At 51.7% G+C, this 21,599-nt stretch overlaps 1 protein-coding gene across 1 annotated transcript in view; it reads left to right on the top strand.

The window, feature by feature from the left end:
• The window catches only part of CLNK (cytokine dependent hematopoietic cell linker), a 164,623-nt gene that overhangs the window by 102,381 nt on the left and 40,643 nt on the right, over positions 1-21,599 (top strand). The window contains exons 2-6 of the mRNA XM_087828874.1: positions 1,318-1,389; positions 9,106-9,134; positions 17,490-17,527; positions 20,094-20,235; positions 21,363-21,469. Of these exons, the coding sequence (XP_087685000.1) occupies positions 1,318-1,389; positions 9,106-9,134; positions 17,490-17,527; positions 20,094-20,235; positions 21,363-21,469 (388 nt within the window). The remainder of the gene's footprint in view (positions 1-1,317; positions 1,390-9,105; positions 9,135-17,489; positions 17,528-20,093; positions 20,236-21,362; positions 21,470-21,599) is intronic.

Raw genomic sequence — 21,599 nt, forward strand, 5'->3', positions numbered from 1 at the left:
CTTTCAAAAATTGGCCTGACATTTTTAGGAGTCATAGAAGGTTAAAAAATAGGCTGGAGAAAGGTTCCAGCTGATTTGGTTTGTAAATTTGTGCACACACACATACACAAAAATTTCTTAACCTCTGGATGTTGCAAAAGGATCATCTCTACTCATACTCCCAGTGAGTGTGTGGCAATGTGTGGCCCCCAATTATCTCACCTCCCAGTGCTCACATCCCTCCCTACGTAATCTCCTCCCCTACCTGTGAACTGAGACTGCTTCTAAACAATAGGCTATGGCAAAATTGGTGGGAGGTCGCATCCCTGATTGTTTTCCATAAGACTGCAACTTTACTCTTGTCTCCTTGGGGTGTGCATTTTGATGAAGCAAGTGCCCATGTTAAGAAGGCCTGTGTGACCAAACACAGGGCAGCCTGCAGCCAAGAGAAAGCAAAGAACTGAGGCTTGCAGCTCAACAGGCCCTAAGAATCTGAATCCTACCAACGACTGAGGATTCTTAGAATCAGTCCTTCCCCAGGTGAGCTTTCAGATGAGAACCAAACCTTGCCCAACACCTTGACTGCAGCCCCCACAGAAACCCTAAAACAGAGGACCCAGGAAAGCCTTCCCTATATTCCTGGACCCACAAGAACTAGGAGATGATAAATGTGTGTGGTTAAAGTTTGTGATAATATTGATACACTGCAATAGGTAACTAATACAGGATGGCTCAATATTTAGGGAAGAAACAAAAGGTAATGCGATGACTCTAAAGATGCCAAAATAACAATATATTCTTGTCCTTCTGAGGGCATGGTAACAGAAACTAAGAAAGTGGTAATCACAGGACTGATCAACCTGATCATATCAGGGAGAAAAAATCCCGTGGGTTTATAAAGAAGAAAATAATTCCATGAACTCTAAGTCTCATGGATTGTATAAAGAAAAAGAAATCTCCTGGAGGCCCAACTTAAAGTTCATGGTGATGCTAACACAGAGAGTGACAGGTGGCAGCAGGTGGAGGACCATGCAGATGACCACGATACATGTTGGCTACGCTGGACTCAAACTGGAATCTCAGGAGACCCTTTAACACAGATGGTGCTGCCCCTTGTAAAATAAAGCTCTTACATTAAACAAAAAATGCAAAGTAATTGAATTACTTAAACCACAGATTTTTTTTAACTCTAATGGAAATGCAAAGACAAATGTGGAAATATGTATGAGATGTTAATTACTGAAATCTGACTAGGCAGTTGTTTTTATGAATGAAAGCACTTAATTTTTTACTCCTAGCTTCTATTTTCTGATTATAATCTATTTTCTTTCCTCCCAGGGGCAATAGAAGAGCAACGCCAGAAGGATCCAGTGACCTGAAATTCCAGAACTTCACTCTGCCCAAAAACAGGTGAGCATGTTTTCTTGTAGATTAATAGAGGAGGGGAGAATTGATTCGTGGCAAACAAGCTGACCATCTCTCTTGCACACACACATACACATACACGGACACGCATGCATGCACACAGTCAATGTGATAGAACTGCATTGCTGACAGTGACCTTCGAGGTGACGTGAGGGGACTTGCTGTGGCTGACCTACCAGCACATGTATGATGCAGATGCAGGTGCAGGTTGAGAAGACCCCCAGCAATCATAGCATTTCAGACCAGGACTATTTCCATCACCCCTCCAGGGCTCTAAACAGCCCAAGAGGCGCCACCGAGAGGGAACCTTCCATTCTCCAGCCGATGAATGACTTAGATGATAGCTCATGGGTGGGTCAGGCCGAGAGTCCACTGCCAGGTCTCATGAGCAAGGAGACTAGAGCGAGCCGCCTGCCTATATGGCTCCTTTTCTTTGTCCAACTGAGCAAGACATTTACTGAGCGATTGTGATGTCAAGACCTGCACAGGCTACTGAAAATGCAGAGATGAAAGCAAGTCCTGGCTCCAAGGGGCTCACGGCCAAGTTAAAACTCGGAATGGAGGGCGAAGGTGCTGAAACCATGGACAAGAGACCGGTCCCAAAGTCAGGTCCAGCCCTGTCATGGACCAGCCACCTGAGCCTGGATGCAGGGAGACCACAGCCCCTCAGCAGGGCTGCGGGAGCCGTCCGTGCCCAGAGCCGCCCGAGGCCTCCGTGTGCTCCACCAGTTCTCGAATCCTAACCTACCCCAATTCCAGTCAATCGCCAAACATGCATTCATTCCCTACCGTGTGCTGGGCACAAGGAGCATTCTTGGGACCCTGAGATTTGCTGGAAGAAATGGTTTTCCAGAGCAGAGTGAATGGATGCCTGTGAGACTGAACAATGAAATATTTCCAGGACCACATTAGGCAAAGGAAAATTTGTGGCTGTTCTCAGACTTCAATGTTTACATTAAATCCATTTAAATAATGCATTTTAAGCCCATTTCTCTTATTCCTTGACAATAGCGAGAGGCAGGAGATGGGAGGGTTGGGAGCCATCCCTCAGTCGGAGATGGCTGCGGCGATTACATGCATCAAAGTAGTATTTACACTCGCATTCGGGAGGGGAAGGGAGAGCGGTGCTTTTTTCCGAAGCAGATTATTTCGGGATGTGTCACAGCACGCTCAAGATGTATTAAAAAGAGCAGCCGATGATGTTGCTGCAACCTGTTCCAAACCATTTATAAACCCAGTTAAAAAAAAAATCCCCCACATTCACACACATCTCTGTACTGCTGCGTATTTCATAATGAAAGTATCGTGTAAATACAAATTAGCATTTGAGGTACATAAATCAAATCAAAATGTCTGAAAACTATATATTTGGGTCTACAGTCTTACTTCAGTAACTGCTGAACCAATGTTCCCACCCTCCATGCAGAGACTCATCCGTGTTTGATGGTGGCAACTGGCGGGGCAGGGGTCATGAGCCCAGGGCTTGGAGTAGGTGAGCAAAGAGAGACTGGGGGAGGTGACATGTTTCAGTCCCAATCCCAGAGCAACAGAGGGGTTTGCATTCAGAGTCTAGCCCCATCGAGTCCCTTCCTGGGCTCTAAGCTATCCCAGCTCTATTTCGTGTCAGCGTGTCCCTGTGAATTTCGTTTTCTGTCCTGTGAGTCTCCCTGCGCTCGCGTCCACAGCCTCCACTCTGAAGGTGGGCAGGGGCCTTACACTCCAGAGGAGAGAGTCCACGCCCACGACAAGGAAGCCGCACAGAGGTGGCTCCTAGAGCGTGGTCCCTAAACCCGTGTCGGCGTCACCTGGGAACTTCTTAAAATCCGGATTCTCAGGCCCCGCCTGCCAATCATAATCTCGGGTGTTGGGGCCCAGGAGCCCTCCCATTCGCATTTGAGAACCTCGGCTTAGAGCATCGTTACCAAGAGTGCAGGCTTTGGAGCTAGAGGAGGAGGCCCCTGGACCCAGCGCTTGCTCTGTCCCCACCCTCTACATCACAGTACATGGGATGGACAGAGGAAGACAGAGGATGGGGACCAGGTGCGAGAGGGCAAGAGAGAGGTGGGGAGAGCATCCTCCCACCTGGGAGAGATCACTGTCCTGGGGACTGGAAGACTGGAGATGAAGACACAGCCCCTGCCATCAAGATGCTCAGGCCAAGGCTTTGGGGGAGACATATAAAGAACATATAACAGCATGGATGGGCGTGGCTCAGCGGTTGAGCATCGACCTAGCATCCAGGAGATTGTGGTTCGATTCCCGGTCAGGGCACAGGCCCGGGTTCGGGCTCAATCCCTAGTCGGGGGGCATGCACGAGGCAGCCGAGCAATGACTCTCTCATCATTGATGTTTCTATCTCTCTCTCACTTCTCCCTTCCTCTCTCTGAAATCAATAAAGATATATTTTTTAAAAAAAAAGAATATATAATGGATCAGAAGACACTGTGCGTGAGCAGTAACAGACCCAGACACAGGCCCTGTGGGAGCCCAGGGGAGCTAAGGGCTGGCCCAAGTTCATGTGCTAGCGAGCAGCAGAGCCAGGGCTCAAGCCGAGTCTTCACATTCCAAGTGCGGGCCTCCCTCCTTTCCTGTTCTCCGCTGGCCGTGCCCTTGTCAACAGTATCACCCACACTTTGCACATTCAAATCCTTCCCAGTGCATCACCTCATTGGCTACTGATGTTTTCCTTCTGCCGCTAAGATCTGCACAAGAGTTCATCCCAGGGGCACTAGGTGCAGGTGGCTGTAACTTCTCAGGGCCCACAGGGGCCAGTCCTCATCTTTTAGGAGCCTCGGCCCTGTTCTGTTCTGTGCACTAGGAGGCCCCCTGCCGGGCCTTCCAGAGACAAGCCGGTGGCCACGGCTGCTTGTCTGCTCTTGGCAGCTCTGGTTCTGCCCTGCCTGTCCTCCAGCTGCCCTGGGAATCCCTGGCACCAAGAGACCCATAAGAATCACCTCTGCTCCCTCTTGCCCCCCTCACTGTGCAGAAAGTAGTGTCCTCCTGAAGATCTCGCAAGCTGATGGCTCCTCAACTGGGATCGAACCCGCAACTTTTTGGTGGACAAGACGATGCTCCAACCAACTGAGCCACCCAGCAAGGGCCAAATATTTTTTTAATTAAATAGAAAAAAGGTTGTTGAAACAAAGGCAGGCTTCCTCTGACAAGGCATGAACCCAGCTGTTCACTTACGAAAGACGAGCCCTGACCCGATTCCACCTCGGTGTGAATTTCATCTGCCTCAGAGGAGCACAGGCTCGGAGACACTCTCCAATCTTGCATGTCACAAAAAACAAGGTAGAACCAATTTCTGGGGTATTTACGTGGGACGTGTGCACACATGTGGACCAGGCTCCTGCTGTGTGTGGACTGGAGGCCTTGTTGGGATAGACAGGAACGTGCCAGACCCAGACTTGGTCTCCGACGCGCCTGTAGGCTCTCTTACTCTGGAGATGCCCCTCTTATCTTCGCTTCCCTGGACGTGTGCATTCATTCATTCATTCATGCTCATAAAACATATTTCTGTGTAGGGGCCACATTCCAGACACTGTATTAGGTACCTGGTCTCCTTTTCAGGACCTGGGGGCCCAGGGCAGGAAGTTTAAGAAACCCCAATGTACTGTGTTCAGATTACGTGAGTGTGGGTTCCATTGGCCAGGTGCCAGATGGTCAGAGGAGGCTTTGGTGGCCACACTCACTGTCACTGGGCAGGCTGTCACTGCTTCTTACGTAGACTGTTCCATCCCAGCCCTGCCCTCTCCAGGGCATCGCACCTGCCCCTACATTACTTTTCTGAGCTGCGGCTCTGAGCATCCCACACTGCCCACAGGCGGGCACAGTCCTCTGAGCTAATCCCTTCCACTCCCTCCCCTCTGAGCACACCGCACATTCCCAAGCCTGAGCTCCCACAGCTCCCTGCTGCAACCCACCCCACCCCTGCCCGGTGGTGGAGAGGAAGGAGGGTGAGAAGGGACCCCATGGAGATCTCCTCCATCAGGGAACCTGGGCCTCCATCCGTCCATCTGCAGAGGGAAAGGTTTAAGTCCTGGTCCCATTTGGTGCAGCATTTACTCCATAATGCCCTGAAATTGATACCACGATTCTGCCCACCACAAATCGCCAGGAGGGTCCGGTGGAATGGCTTCCGGTGCAGACATTCAGGGACAGAGATGAAGGTAATGGACTTACATTAAAACTGAGTTTGGCAACTCTCAAAAATATCCATTGTCTTCCAAACATTAGAAGCTCTTATTCTAAAGTAGTGTTTTTATGTCAGGGGCAGGACTGATGAATATTCTAGCAGATGAGACACGGGGCTGAGCCAGTTCACCTGGGAGGCTCGGGAGAGGGAGACAGCGGCAGGGTGAAGTCACCCTGGCCATTTCCCGAGGGCTTTGCTGGCGCATCCTGGACCAGCATGGGTGCCTGGGGAGACCCAGAGGGACCCCACGCTCTACACACAGGGGGCAATGAGAAATTGGTCCCCATGCCGGGACAGGGACCCTGGAGACAGGACCAAGTCCCGTCTCTATGGGGCTGGAACAACACACCATCCAACTTTGTTCCCTGGATAAGTAGAAGACACCTGCACCGGCCTGCTTCTGCAGAGTCAATTCTCCTAGGCAGTGGGGGGGGGGGATTAATTAAAAATAAAAATTATTGCCCGGCTGGTGTGTCTCAGTGATTGAGCATCGACCTACGATCCAGGAGATTGCGGTTCAATTCCTGGTCAGGGCACATGCCCGGGTTGAGGGCTCCATCCTCAGTAGGGGGTGTGCAGGAGGCAGCCGATCAATGACTCTCTCATCACTGATGTTTTTCTCTCTCTCTCCCTTTCCCTTCCTCTCTCTGAAATCAATAAAAACATATAAAAAAATTTAATGAAAAATTATTAAACATTAAATTACTATGAAATATTAAAAATTTTAAATAATTCAGAAATTAAAACTCTTTATTTGTAAGGAGCCTTAAATATTGAAAGCCACCAACCTCTGGAGGTCAGCTCTGTCATCTTATATCCTGTGAATTCCCTGCCAAAATGTGGACATGAGAAATACAGAGGAAGACCTGCCTCACTGAGGCCCAGATGTGGAGGGAGCAGGGGGGAGAGAGCTTTAACACCGTCCAGCTGTGGCCCGTGGCACGTGACCGGGTGATGGATGCTGCTGAGGACAGCACCCAGGGTGCGCCCCTGCAGTTCCCGGGCAGGAGGCAGCCACTAACACATGGGCCTTGCTCGAGCACTGAGAAAACATCGAATCTCCATGACGTTTGCTAGCAGCATCTTTCATTAATCACCCCAGGCTGTCAAGCTGCAGAGTGTTAACACAGAGCCTCTTCAGAGAGTGTCAGCTGCACTCCAGCCAGATGCACCTGTGGAGCCCAGGTGCCTCCGACCCCGCCCTGTCCTTCCCAGGCCTGGGTGCAGGTTCGGCCTCTCCTTCCCCTCCCACCTCCCGGGCTCAGCTGGAATAACACCGTCCTCCCGGCTTTGCTGACACATGGGCCTTGTGTCATTAGCTGCCTCTGCTAATTCTCTGGCTTGCACTGACGCACAGAGAGCCCTGGGGTGACAGTCCCCGAGGACTGACCTGTGGATGAGCGCCGTCACTGGGGACCCCACCTCCTGCCACGCGGGCGGCAGAGTGGATCAGATAAGCCACTTTCCATCAGCCCTGACAATCGGAGTCTCTGGGACTCGGAGGCTGCTGCCTAAGTAACTGCTTGCTCTAGGCTTGTAAATAATAAGGGATTTAGGGTCGGACAAATCCCGCTCTGCCTGGAGCTCACTGTCCCACTTTAGGGAAGTCACTGCATTCTTTTAGCTTTAGCTCAGCTCCTTCTGCAGTGTGGGGTCCCCCCTGGAGAAGCCCAGCCTCTCCTCCTGTGGACAGCTCACTCCCCTCGAAGCCACTCTGTTTAGGGGTCAAAAGACCCCCCTTCTGCCTCCAAGAGCCTAAAACTGGGAAGAGGGAATGGAGCCGCATTTTCTCCAAGGTGCTTTCTAGCATAATGGTCTTTGATTCTAAACACCAGGTGAGGCCAAGATAAGAAACCAGACGGAATCCTGATTAAAGGCTGCGGTTCTCTAGGGCCTGAGAAGACCTGGGCATGGCTCACAACAGGCTCCCGCCCCCTGTCCCCAGCCCCCCACATTAGGCTCACTGCACACTCACAACCTCATCATTTCTGTTTCACATGCATGAGTTGCAGGTCTAGGGGCCTTCTGAGGCCTTAATCAAAGACCAGGATGTCCCGGACAGGCCATGTGTTGAAAGCGTCAGAGAGCGCTCCCAGGCCCCGGGTGAATGACCGGCTCCTCGCTGGCCGGTTTGCTGTTCACTTCTGCACAATCTCAGGCGCCTTGGAAGGGGGCCAAGAGCGGACCACAAGGGCCCCAGCCCCGTGGCTGCGGGGTTCCCAGGAAGCCAGACTCCCCACTGCCTGCAGGCCGGGGAGGGGAGGGGGCGAGATTCGGGGCTGGCATCAAATCCCCCACTCTCCCCGGGAAGGGGCAGATCGTGGGGCCTCCGAATCCCCTGTCCCCTTGTCTGTGACCTTGGGACAGTCCTGGCTACCCGGCAGGTCGTTCTGAGTATAAATGGTGAATGGAGGGCAACCGCGTGAGCTGGAGGTTGGACTCGGGCTGAGGTCTCCTGGTTACCAACACCTCCCGGCTTCGCTGTTCTGTGCCCAGTGTCCCCGCCGCCAACCAGGCCTCATAAATATTTACACCGCGTGCGTTGCGATGCTCAGTTAATTGCTCCTGTGACGCACTCTGGGATCCTCGGAGGACAGGAGGATGCCAGGGCCCGTTGTTAAAGGCACAAAGGCGCTCACAGAAACCGAGTCCTTCCAGCTTCCCAGCCCCCGAGTCGGGGAAAAGTGCGGCCAAAGCACACTGTCCAAGGCAGGGGTGGCGGCCCCGCAAAGAGCTCGCTGGAAAACGGCAAAGACGCGCCCATGTGACTTGTCACAGAGGAAGTGCAAATGGCTCAAAACCGTTTCAAAGTTATAATGGTAATAATAATAATGATAATGGTAATGATACTAATTCAGCCTCACTGGTCATCAAAGAAGTGAGACAGGAACGAAGTGCCACGTGCGGAGGCTGTTTTAAAGACGGGTTTCACGGGGTGAGGTGCGGGAGGCCCCTTCCCACCTGTGGACTGGGGTAGGACCCGCGCGGCCCCGTAGAAGGCACCTGGCGGGTGATGCGAACGAGGGGTTAGCAGGCCCACAGCGCCGTCCCCTTCGTTGCACTTGACAGGGTGTCTCCGTGGAAATACTCAGCAATGAGGTTAAACACGCAGGCGCGGACGCACGTGGCAACCATGTTCACAATAGTGAAAACTAGCCAGGCCCTAGCTGCCCCTCCAGATACAACAGTTAAAGATACACATGTTTGTAACACCGGGCCCCTGCACGTCCTGGTGTGTGCTCACACGTCGGCATATTTGAGGGTGTGTGCCACCCTCGTATGCGCGGGCACCTGTGAAAATTCGCCCAATCACTACCCACGCTGCCGATTGCTTTCCTCCACGTACGTTTTCTACTTTCTGTGTTCTCTGTCATGAGCTGTTCCTTTAGGTCTAGAGCAAGGCAGATATTGAGAAATCGCTCCTTGATAACCGGCCCCCTCTCGGGAAGGTCTGTGAACCTGCAGCTTACTGACACTCACCCTGCTTCTCTGTTCTGCCCTAGGTCCTGGCCTCAAGTCAGAAGTGCCCCAGGTGAGTCAGGGGCCCGTGGTCCCCGAGGCGGTGGGAATGTCAGCACCAGCCTGTCCGACTCTTCCTATCTTCCTTGTCTTTCTGTCTGGTAAAAACCACTGGCCTGTTCGATGGCTCATGTATGGCCTTTCCCTGGGCCTGCTCCCAGGGGGCAGCCTGGCTGTGACTTCCACAGCGCTGGGACCTGGCCGAGCCAGCGGGAGCCCTGTCTCTCCACCTGGCAGCTGTGTAGCCTGGGGAGGGGCACAGATCCCCCCAGGCCTGAGTTCCTTGTCTGTAGAGTGGGTAGGAGTCTAAGTGCCAGTATTGCAGCTACTCGTGAGTGTTCGCTCAGCTGGACTCGGTGTGATGCGTTCTCCCCAGAATACGTGTCAGGTGGGTGAATGGGTCAGAAACCACACTTTATGCTCCTCTGGTGTCTTCTCAGAGCCTCGCTCCTGGTACTTGGCACCTATAGGAGCCCCTGCAAGTGTGACTAAGAGGATGTACTGTTCCCCTTGGAGCATTACAATTTCAAGGAGCCCGGCTGGAGTGGCTCAGCTAGTTGAGCGTTGTCCTGTCCACCAAAAGGCTGCAGTTCGATTCCCAGGTACATACCTGGGTTGCAGGTTCAATCCCTGGTCGGGGCTCGTATGTAAAGCAACCGATCTATGTTTCTCTCTCACATCGATGTCTCTCTCTCTCTTTCTCTCTCTCTTCCTCTCTCTAAACGTGTCCTCAGGTGAGGACTTGTAAACAATGAAACATGTGTGTATATAATTTCAAGGAAAGTCCCATAGAACTTCCCTAGAAAGCTGGTGGCCAGTGACGACTGGCATGAGACAGGAAAAAAGAGAAACCAACGCGAGGAAGTATGTGAAGCCGAGATGGGATGACAGGGAGTGATGCAATCAGGGACTGAATTCGAAAGGCTGCTTATGGTGCACGTTGAGGCATTTTACCGGCACTCAGCATGTCCCACGTAGCAATGGGGAGAACAGGGGAAAGTAAAATAAAAATTGCAAGTGTGAATTTACATGAAAAACCGGCACCCAGCTCTGAGCCCTCCCACAGAACATGCTCTTATCAAGCTTCCCAGCCAGGGCCTAACAGAGGTTACATTTTCTCAGGTCAATGCTTCCAAATTGTACTGGAGTTTTGGTCTCAAATATGCCCCATCCCACCATCTACTCGGAGTCCTGGGGCAGGGGGAGCTGTAGAAAATGCTAAAGGGGGTGGCTCCTGCTGTGGCTGCTGAATTATAAACGTGGGGCCTGCACGCCTCTCCCTTTGACCTTGCTGTTCACCTGCACTAGGTAGACAGAAACTGGCAGGTGGCTATTCCATCTCATCAACAACCTTCTAGAGACACGAACAGGGAAAAGAAAACCAATCTAAACCTCCAAAATGTCCACTAAAATACAGCTGCTCACCCTGCCCACATGCACTGGAGTCCATGCCCTGCCCAAGGCACTCCGCCCCGCCCCGCACGCTTGCCAAGCACCGCGGGTGTCTACTCAACTCTAGCAGGACTCATACAGCTAGGATGCACATACGACTGACATGAGAGACTGCTCGTCACGGGGATATTTATGACGTTCCCAGGTTCTTTTAAATTGTCTGTGATTTTTTTTGCCATGGGATTACTTGAAAATATGGTGGGGCATCGATATGAGAGAATACTGTGTTTTCATTCTTTTTTGCTTACCTATATCTTAATTCTTCTACTGAAAGCGATCTATCTAGCATATATGTTTACATACTAAAAACCATCTATGCAAATATGAAGAATGCTCCAGGCCCGGAGCAGACAGACACGTACTCAGACTTGACGACCTGTCGATGCGGATCCCTCTGTGAGGCTGACATACAGAGGACAGTGCCACGTGTCTCCATAAAGCCAACTCAGGGGCTTTCCTCCTCCGGCTGAATAAAGAATGAAATAGGAGAAGATGCCCTACTTAGAAACTGGGCCGTTCTGTCTTCAGTCGCCAAACACAATAAAAACGCTGATGACGTGGACTCACACAGAGGAGAGGCTCCGTTTTGTCCAGAAACACTTGTTTTGTTTTGCTTTTGGTTTTCTGAAGAAAGCGGTCTTGAAGGTTGGGTTTTTTTTTCCCCCTTTTAAAAGAAAAATGAGTAGGTTTTGGAACTAGGGGAAGAAAGGGCAGGTCGGGAATATGTGAGCAGCTGGTGCCTCCTGCTGGTCCTTCCTGGATATCGCAGCCCCTGCTTTAATGGGCAGAGGCCCGTTCCCAGCAGAAACCGGTGGGCAAACAAACTGAGAAGCTGACGGCTGGAATCCTGGGCAAAGGTGTTTCCCCAGTTCTGGTGAGCACAGGAAAAGATTGCAAATCGTGCAAGATTGCCCAACCCAAGGATTAAGAATGGTATTCAAAATTCAGTGTGTATCCGAATCACAACCGTTAAAAACACATGTTCTCGCCCCGCCCTGGCTCCTGCTTCGGCAGGCTTATTCCAAGATCAGGAATCTCTCATTTTAACAAGATCATTCCAATTCAGGTGGTTCTAGGGTGGTCTTTTAAGAACCACTGCTTGAAGCAAAAAGAAAGTGTCAAGGCTGTCCCCACCAAGTAGCTGCGGTCAGTTCTCCAGGCAACAACTGTCTCGGGAAATCTCACTTGAATTTCTGGAGATCTCCCATGAACAAGAATGACAAGCAGCTGCCTTACCTCTCGCCATTCATGCATTTATCTGTCATCCATCCATTCATTCAAGCAGTCGGTAGTAGTTCTTCCTGTGACAGATACTATAACCAGCTTTGGGTACAGGTGTATGTGGGGGTTTTTGTTGTTGTTGTTTTCAAATATATAGATTTCAGAGAGAGGAAGGGAGAGAGATATAGAAACATCAGTGATGAGAGATTCATCACTGATTGGCTGCCTCCTGCACGCCCCCGACTGGGGATCAAGCCCACAACCCGGGCATGTGCCCTGACCTAGAATCAAACCACAGTCTCCTGGATCCTAGGTCGATGCTCAACCGCTGAGCCGCGCCTGGCCGGGCTAGGTGTGTGTGTTTTTAAAATGAAGATAAAAGGTCCCGAGGACTCGGCAAGTCTGAGATTCTAAGACCACTCTTTCCAGGCAAGGGGATTAAGAACTAGAGAAGGGAATTGAATTCTCAAGGGCCACCCAATGAGAACATTAATACTGTTCCCCCAACTCACCAATAAATGTCTCCCATCTAGCTATTTCTGTGAGTTTGGACTGTTAGTGCTTGAAATTCACAACTCACAATCTTCAGATCAGGAGACTGTGGTTCAGTGAATGAAAGTGAAATACCAAAAAGAGCTAAATGACTAAGCTGGTAGAGATGGATGACAGATAGATAGGTGATAGATACATAGACAGATGATAGATAGATAGATGATAGATAGATAGATAGATAGATAGATAGATAGATAGATAGATAGATAATAGATAGATAGATAGATAGATAGATAGATAGATAGATAGATAGATAGATAATAGATAGATAGATATAGATGTAGATATAGATGATAGATAGAGATAGATAGATATAGATATAGATGATAGATAGAGAGATAGAGAGATGATAGATAGATAGATGATAGATAGATAGATAGATAGATAGATAGATAGATAGATAGATAGATAGATAGATGATTGATAGATGACAGACAGATGGAAGACACAAACAGATATGTAGATGCACGTGTATCGTAACAGGCAGATGGAACAGACACACGGATGTGTATAACCCGCAGCATCTCTACTTCTGTCTCCTCTCCCCCCTTCCTTCGCTTCCCTGCTCTCATTTCTCTCTTCCCGAGTACAAGTCATGCTGCCAGGGCTCATGGACACTGTAACATTTTACTCAGAGACAGCGAAGATGAACATAAAGGAGTTCATTCCTGCCTCTACCTATAGCCATAGACTGATGGCCTAGGGCTTGGGACCTGCCAGGGTACAGGGTGTGAACGATCCCAGTTCTCATCATGGTGAGAGGAGATCAGGTTGATGCCTCTGTCCCCAAATACCTTTGATTCCTAAAAGGTAAAAAGCGAGAAAGTCCGCACAGTGTGACTTGAAAGAACCAAGTCACATGAAAGAACCAAGGCTGTGAGTCCAGAGTCCAGAATTTGAATGCTGGTCCTCTCGTGACATCAGCAAGTTCTAGGACCTGAGATGGAGAGGAAATGGAAAGCAGCTAACATCTATCGAGTCAGGTCCCTAGCGTGGGCCAGGCGTTTGACACCCTGGTATCATTTAGCTGCCGGGAGGTGATTTTACCAAGCTCACTGCATAGATCAGGTAAACAGAGGAGAAGCCAAATCCATCACAGCACACGTGGTGCTGTGCACCAAACATCTGGCCTCCATTCTGTTCATCTTTAAAATGAGAAGATCGCCCTGGCCAGTGTGGCCCAGTGGTAGAGCGTAGGCACAGGCATCGAAGGGTCTTGGGTTCGATTCCTGATTGAGAGCATGCATCTGGGTTGCAAGTTCAATCCCCGGCCCTGGTCAGGGCCCATGCTGGAGGCAGCCAGTCGATGTGTCTCTCTCACATCGATGTTTCTCTCTCTCTCTCTGACACCCTCCCTTCCACTCTCCCTAAAATAAATTTTAAAAAATAAGACCAACCAGATGGTGATGGTCCCTGACTCTCTGAGCCCCACAGCTGGAAGGGGCCCCAGCCTGAAGAACCCGTGCAAAGAATGCAACAGGTGCACGTCCACATAGTTCGACGTTGAAAAGGATTCATGTTTTGTTTTAAAATGAGCATTAAATCGCAAACAGTTTCCTACCACAGATACGAAAGCAGAGAGAACTAAGAATCTGGACTGTGTGAAAAAGACTTGGTCGTGAAGGTGACCTTGAAAAGACGTGAAACACAGAGCACAGCAGTTCATTGGCGGGGCACTGAGCCAGGGACTTCCATTTTTTAACTTCTGCACAGCTATTTGGGGTAGAGACTGTCATCCCCATTCCACAGGGTAATGTTAGTTGACCGAGGCTCCTAAGCTTGCCCAAGGCCCCACAGCCAGAAAGGGACACGCTTGGGGTTCGAACCCGGAACTTCTCACTCAGCTTCCCTGAAACGTGGGCTCCTGCCTTGGATCAGAGGCCCTGCCACGCTTTTGGTGAACTCCAAAGCTGGTAAAGCACGAACGGCCGCAAGACACTTTAGAAAGGAAACCGCGAGGCCTCAGCGTGGCGGGTGTTTATTTTTGTTCGCGTGTAAGTCGGCTCTAGCGGTTTGCCGTCCGAGGCTGTTGGGCGGTTCTGCTCCTTGAAGTCCTCAGAGCTCTCGCTCCCGCCCTTGCGTTGTCCTGCAATGGGATTTTGTCCCATGGCCTCCAATAGTGACATCCGTGACCGGGACAGCAGGAGAGACAGGGGAGAAAAGGAAGGACTGGACAGCACACAGCTTCCCTCAGGGACGCTTCCTGGCAGCTGAGTTGACGCCCCAGCTCTAACATGCACCCCAGCTGGACCCGCGGCCACGCGTAGCTGCCGGGGCATCTGACGTGTGAGACGTGCGACTCCAGGCAGCATGCGCCCAGCCGGCCTCGGGGGCCTGGTGCTGAGAAGAAAGGGGAGCAGGTGGGGGCTCGGCTGTCGGCCGCGGAGCGCTCGCGGCGGGCACCTGGAACTCATGGCCTTTTGCTTTCACCACCTATTTGAGTAGATCCAGCTGGGGGCGTCTGGAGTTGGGGGGCCGGAACCCTCCCGCACCTCTCTCTCACCCCTCCCTCAGAAGCCTTGTGAAGAGAGGAAACGAAAGTTGGTTCTACTTGGGGCATTTCCCCCAGTGTGACCGTCCCATAGCTCCCTGGCCCTGACCGGGTAGCAAATGGGCGTGGAGGAGGCACCGGCCCTGCGCCTCGGGGGCTCAGGTTCACGGAGTGTTGACGGTCCGAGAGTCTCTCTCTTCATGGCCCATCTTCCAGTGGGAGGGACTCGGAGCTTCCACCTCAGTAGTTTCCAAACTACAGTGTGACTATCACGTAGGAACGTGGGTAGAAAGCAGTTTATACCGGGGATCCGCTTCTTCTCATTTCCCTTTTTTTTAAGCACCCAAGATGAAAATGGTTGGGGGCCTTAACTGGACGGGCACTGACCATGCGCCTCTCACGCCTCTGTGGGCATGAGAGGGGGCGTCCAGGTTGACGGCCGAAGCCTGGGCCCCGTGCTTCCTGCCCGTCGGGAAAGCCCTGAGCCTCACAGGACACGCATTCATCTTCGTGTCCCTCTTAACAATACCGCTCAAGGGGACGCTGTCGTTTGTAGAGAGGCGCTTCCTGGAGGGGCACGCGGGGGCCGCTGGTGTCGCGGTGATGGATGGCCCTGCGCAGCCACAGCCTGAGCGTAACTTCTCCAGGAGGGCGACGTGAAAGCAGCTCCATTCATCTTGCTGGGAAACGGCTCTCTGGGAAGCCAGCCTGTCCTTCACTTCTGGGGAGACTCGGAGACTTGGGGGCGTTTGGGGGTGCCCATTCGGTGGGACCTGGGGTCGGGCAGGAGGAAGGGTCAAGCTCCAGTTGACGCGGCAAGAGGGGGAGGCAGGTTGGGCCTGAAGCTTTGCGGCTGGTTCCAGCTCTGGGGTGTTCCCACCGCACCCCTCCCTACAATTCCCAGCCGACTGTTCATTTGTCCTGCGCTTAACGAGGCATAGGAGCCATCAAGAGCCGGAGACCTCGCCCCTGCCTTGGGAGGCAGGCCCCCGGGCCGGGAATGACGTATTTATTGGCTCTCTCGGTCCCTGCTGCGGAGAAACTGAAAGGCCTGCATGAATTGGCGGGGCTCGTGTCTATCACGCAGAATCTACAACGCTAGTCGCCTTAATAAAACACAGGCTTCTTTCTGGCCCACGTCACAGTCCAATGTGGATTAAAGGAGGTCGTTTTCCAAACACTCTCCTTTAGCCCAGTGGCTTCGGTTAGCACTAAGGGCTTTGGGGTCCTCTGTCTCTGGCCAGCCCCTGAGGCCAGAGCGAGAGCGTGGAGTGTCCAGAGGGCCAGCCTGTCTCAATTCAGGGGACAGTACAAACTGCCACTCTGAAGGGCCTGAGAAACCTGTGGGTTTCTTTTCCAGGGACCTCAGTGGGGGCGTGATCCTGCTGGGACAGGTGTCATTAGCGCCCCAGGGTGGTGATAGCTGCTAGTCCTACCACCAGGGGGCGCTGCACCTCCCGTCTCATCAACTCCAGGAGACTCGCTTTGGCTCATTAACACTCCCCCGCGCAGGGTCCTCCAAACCAGAGAGCTGCGTTTCCACTGAGCCCAACTTTCCCCAATTTACACATTCCGCCCCCCCAGAGACTGGGGAGTGGTGACACAGGCACAGCTCTGAGTTTCATCCTTTGGTTTGGCAGGAGAATTCAAGGTAAAAGGACAGAGTTTTTTAAAAATGATGAAGCCAGACCCAGATGTAGAAGTACGTCATACCCCAGTCCCTTACAGCCCCTGGACGCAGGCCAGACATTTGCCCTGAGGTTTTTAGCAGCCAAGGAGGAGGGGAAATAGAATCTCTCACAGGGCTGGTGTTTTCCATTAAATCAAAGCAAACCAGTTGCTAAGAAGCGCAGCTTCTGGTCCTGACACCTGCTAGAAACTTCTCACACGTGCACTAATAAAAAGACTGTGATAAGAACATTTTCCGCATATAATGTTCCTAAAGCAGACTAACAGCATGAAGCTGGAGTGTGATTTAGGAAAATGAAGTCTATGAGGAAGCAAAAAAAAAAAAAAGCCTGCAGGCCCTGTGAGCACTGGGTGGTTTTGCACAGACTGAGGGTAAAATGTAAACCACAGGACACTGCGTGCACCGGGCGACCTTCAGGCACCTTTCATAAAACAAGTCCAAGTGAGGGAGTGGCCTGTCGAGAAGCTTCCACTGAACAATATTCATTCAGCAAACGCCTATCAGGAACCCACCTGGTCAGTATTGAGCCTTGTGCCTGGGGCTGGAGATGCATACATATGACCAGGCCCTCAAAGCATTCGGGTGCAGTCTGTCTAAGGGGACCGACGTGTGGACAGATAACTGCAAATGCATCGTGTTGTGCCTTCAGGGGAGGGGGGAAGAGGAGACAGCCCCTCAGTGGGCTGAGATGCTACTTCAGGGGCCCTCGATGGGGGGAGGGTCCGCCTCCTTCCCTGAGGATGGGAACCTGCTGTGGATGGAAAGGGGGAGGCCCCTTTGTTTGGGTCTGATTTCCTTTCCTCCTTTCCCATCGCCCCTGTTTTGCAAGAGCAGCACAAAGAGTGAGGACAGTAGGCGCTTCATTGTGAGCAATTACAGTCGAGGAAGATTCATTGGAATGAGCACTGGGTTTGTGGGGGAACCAGGGGTTTCACGCTAACGTCGCCGCTCTGTTCTTGCAGGCCCGCCGCTGACTGCTAACGAGCCTCCCCTGGACTGCGTAAGTCGGCTTCCCTTGCCTCCTCTCTGCCTTTGATATTCACAAAGTAACTGGCTTTCTTCAAGGTGCTGGGTGGATTAAAAACAAAGGAAAGAAATTTCAAAATGTCTCATTTCCAGTCAGGGAAAATTGTATTTCCATTCTTGGGTATAAAACTGTATGCCGACTTCTCAGCTATAAAAGGGAGATAAAATTAATTCATGGGGCCGCTGTGAAGACGGACAGGTAAAAATACCAACACCCGGTGCTGGCAAGTGTGCGATGAGAAAGACGCTGCCTTGCCCGTGGAACGAACTTTCTGGAAAGCAATTTCTTAATATTCACCAAGCAATGGAAGAATGTCCATTTCCTTTGGCCCAGTAGTTCCGTGGTCGGGAATTTAAACCAAGAATCTAAGCTCGAATTCGGATTAATATTTAAACACACTCATTTATATTTCATAATGATATATCTTAAATGGTAGCACAGTGGAATCGTGCTAAATATGCAATAATATAACAGTAGTTAAATATATTATATTCACAGGATGAAGCCATTAATAATATTTGCAAAGAATGGTAATGAATAAAGAAAATTTATAACAGAACTCAGATAGCTAATATTTATAAGTGATTTTATTGTAGAATTATATATGTGTATTATTTAAATAGTTTTAACTAGCATATCTGTAGATGATGTATGGAATAGATTGGATGGATGGATAGATAGAAACATAGGCAGATAGACAGACAGAATCTACCTGTAAAATCATCGCTTCTTTCCTGTTCGAAAGACTTCTTTAAAAATCTAATTCAGATGGAACGTCACACCAGGACACACACACATAAAACCAATCAATCAATCATTCAATCACAAACTATTAATTTTGAGTTTTATGGATAAAGAATCCTGGATTTTTAGTGAAAAACCCCTGAGATGGACAGTAGATAATAAATAGGTTAATAGATAAATAGATGTAAATTTTATAATTAAAACAAAACTCTGTCTCTTTCCCTTCCTGGAAAGAAATAAACCAAAATATTTCTATGCAGTCCTGTGGGCAAGACTCGAGGGGTCTGGTGCAGATTCTCCTTAGATGGGGGGGGGGTGCTGTTCCTCCAGTGTCCCCACATGCCCTCCCCGTGACCCAGCAAGGCAGCTGGACAGAGGTGGGCTATTGACTATAAAACAATAGTCAGCGAGTCCAGAGAAAGAGTTGGCGTGTCCCCCCCGCCTCTGTGGCTCGGCTGTGATCGGCTGAGAAGAAATGAAATTCTCTCTGCAGAGAAACAATTCAGGGCCCAGGCCCAGCCTCGCACTGTCTGCCACTGCCATCTGATTAAAAGCCCAGATTACGGATGCTGTCCCACGGAGCACCCAGAATCCCCTGCCCTCCATTCTTAGGGTCCAGAACAACTTTAAATATATATTTAATCCCAGTCGAGGTGTGGCGGGAAGACCTGGGTCTGCCCTCCTGTGGCACCTAGAACCTGCGTGGCTTTCAGAAGTCACCAGTCCCAGTTTCTATACTTGTAAAAGAAGGCTAGAAGCTCTTGCTTTTGAAGGCCAGGTCAGGGAACCTGACCAGCATAAAAATCTCTTGTACCTGGGCCTGTTATTTCTGGCCGTGGCCATTTGACACCTTAGGAGAAACTTGAAGACGTCAGAGATTTTCCGAGTGTGTGTCACAGGCTTCTCCAACCGCCAGCCCCCCCAGCCCAACAGTGTCACCTGAAGCCACCCGCATCCCACCTTCCCCCTCCGCCTGGAGAGGACTCTGTCTCCTCCCCCTGAGCCCTTGACATCACAGGACACTCTGCTCAGATCTCTCAGAACTTCAGCGTCCCTGACCAGTGTGACGCTTGGGTTCTCTCTCGTACCCAAACAAACACAAAAACCATTTTTATAAACGAGGCCAGAGGTGAGCATTCTGAGACCCAGGAAGGAAAAGGGATCGTTGATGCCCGAACGATCACTCGGAGGAGTCTGCCTGCTTAGACGTGGCACAGCACCGACTCCAGATCCCAGCACACGGGTGCAGACCCAGAATTTCCATGACGATCGTGGCCGTTGTTCACGGCTGCCCAATCCTGCCGCTCCTGGTGCTCAGACCCGGAGCTCATCACTAGTATCTAGAAATGTAACTGAACTTTGTATAGTGATTCTGTATCTTGCCACCTTGCCACATTGTTTATCAGTTTTTATTAGAACTAATAAGTGGGTTCCTTGGGATTTCTGCACACAAGATCCTGCCGCCTGCAAATAGACCCCCTTTCTGCGTTTAAGGGCTTAGCTAATCCAGGATGATCTCTCCATTTCAAAGGCAGCTCATTAGTCATCTTAATCACATCTGCAATGTCCCCTCACAGCAGCACCTAGATAATTATGCGACTGAATGACAGAGGATGGGAGTATTTGGGGACAGTGTTAGAACTCCACCTACCACGAGAGTTTCACGCCCCAGCACCCAGGCTCTGAACTCGCCCCTAAGAGAGCCTGCCCCACTCCGCCAGCCGGCCCTGTAGCCTGGGATCTTTATCGCCGCTGTGCGCTCCCTTGACTCACTCGACTGTCCCCTCCTGCTCAGGAAAGGAACCTTGCCGAGGGCCTGGATGGAGCCCAAGACCCCGGGAATGACGACTATGAAGACCCCACGCTTCACGTGGCAGAGGCTTGGCAGCAGATGAAAATCCTGCCAGCCAGGCCTATAAAGGAATCTGAATATGCAGGTAAGGGTGGGGCCTAGCGCCCCAAAAGGCTCCATCGAAGCTGCGGGTTCTGCTTAACTAGCTCCCGGGGGAATCCTGCCTCCGTGGCTTTCCAGAGGCGTGACCTCAAGCACGCCTCTAAAACTCCGCTTTCCTGCTTGAACTAGGGGTCATCATCACAGAACTGATCCCAGAGGGTTCTGAGGAGGGGCCGCGCATGCCGGGTGTCGAGTCCCCACGACAGGACCTGGCGGAGTCGGGCTCCATAGCTGTCGGTTATAATCGCGGTGCTCGTCCTGGCCCTGGGAATGGCCGGCGAGCAGGGCAGAGGGGCGCGGGCAGAGATGTGGGCACCACGGGACAGCTGAGAGGGTTGGCTTAGAGGCGGGGAGTGAAAGGAAGGCTTTCCCCTGGGCCGGTGTGTCTCGGGAGCCAGCGTGGGAGCCGCGGGGACCGTGGCGGAAAAGCCCAGCTTGTTCCGAGAAAGGAGGACCCAGGTTCCAGCCGGGGCCTGCCTCCAGCTGGGGCCCACACACCCTCTGAGCCCCGGGGGCAGCGCCCTCCAGCAGGGGAACGAGAGGCAGCTGTGATTTGGGGGACCTGGCCCCGAAATGAACCCAACGAAGTTCTTCCAAAGAGAACCACCCTGGAAAGAAGGGCGCCATTCCTTGGCTCACTCACCGGGCATTCGCTGAGGCCTGCCCTGTGCCAGCTACCGTGCCAGGACCGACCGAGGGGCGCAAAGACAGACAGGGCACACCCAGGGTCCCAGGAGGGCACAGGCTAGAGGCAGAAGCAGAAGATCAACAGATACACGTGCTAGAATGTGCTGCATGCATAAAACAGAACGGAGCGGGTGGGATCTAGGAAGATCTCCACGGGGTGTGCCGCAGCCGGGCCTCGAAGGCTGCGAACCCCGGGGCCCAGAAGCCAGATGGGCCAGTCCTGCCCCCGGCGTTCGCGTGTCCGGGCGGAGGGGGGACTTCTCCTCTGCGCGCCTCAGTCTCCTCATCTGTAAAGTAGGAGCACGATTGCTGGCCCCACGCTTTTGTTCTGGGGACTCTGAGCTTGCAGATGTGCGGGAACTGTATGAGTTGCAATGTGCTGAGTCCGTGTAAGGTGTGACTTCAGTTTTTCTCTGTTCGCAGATACGCGCTATTTCACGGGCATGGTGGACACGCCCCTTCCCTTGGGTGCCGAGGTGCCGGTCCCTGCAGAGGGGCAGAGGTGGGCCGCGCAGACCGGGCAGGAAGAGGTGAGTGAAGGCTCGCCCCTGTGAGCCAGACACATGTGGGGCACTGCCTGGCAGCCAGGAGCACCCCTCTCTCATTCCCGGGCACCTTGTTGGGAACGAGCCTGTCTAGCTCCCGTGACTGGTGGGACCA

The sequence above is a fragment of the Miniopterus natalensis genome, chromosome 1 (genome assembly GCF_054644295.1).
Source record: "Miniopterus natalensis isolate mMinNat1 chromosome 1, mMinNat1.hap1, whole genome shotgun sequence".
Classification (NCBI taxonomy): domain Eukaryota; kingdom Metazoa; phylum Chordata; class Mammalia; order Chiroptera; family Miniopteridae; genus Miniopterus; species Miniopterus natalensis.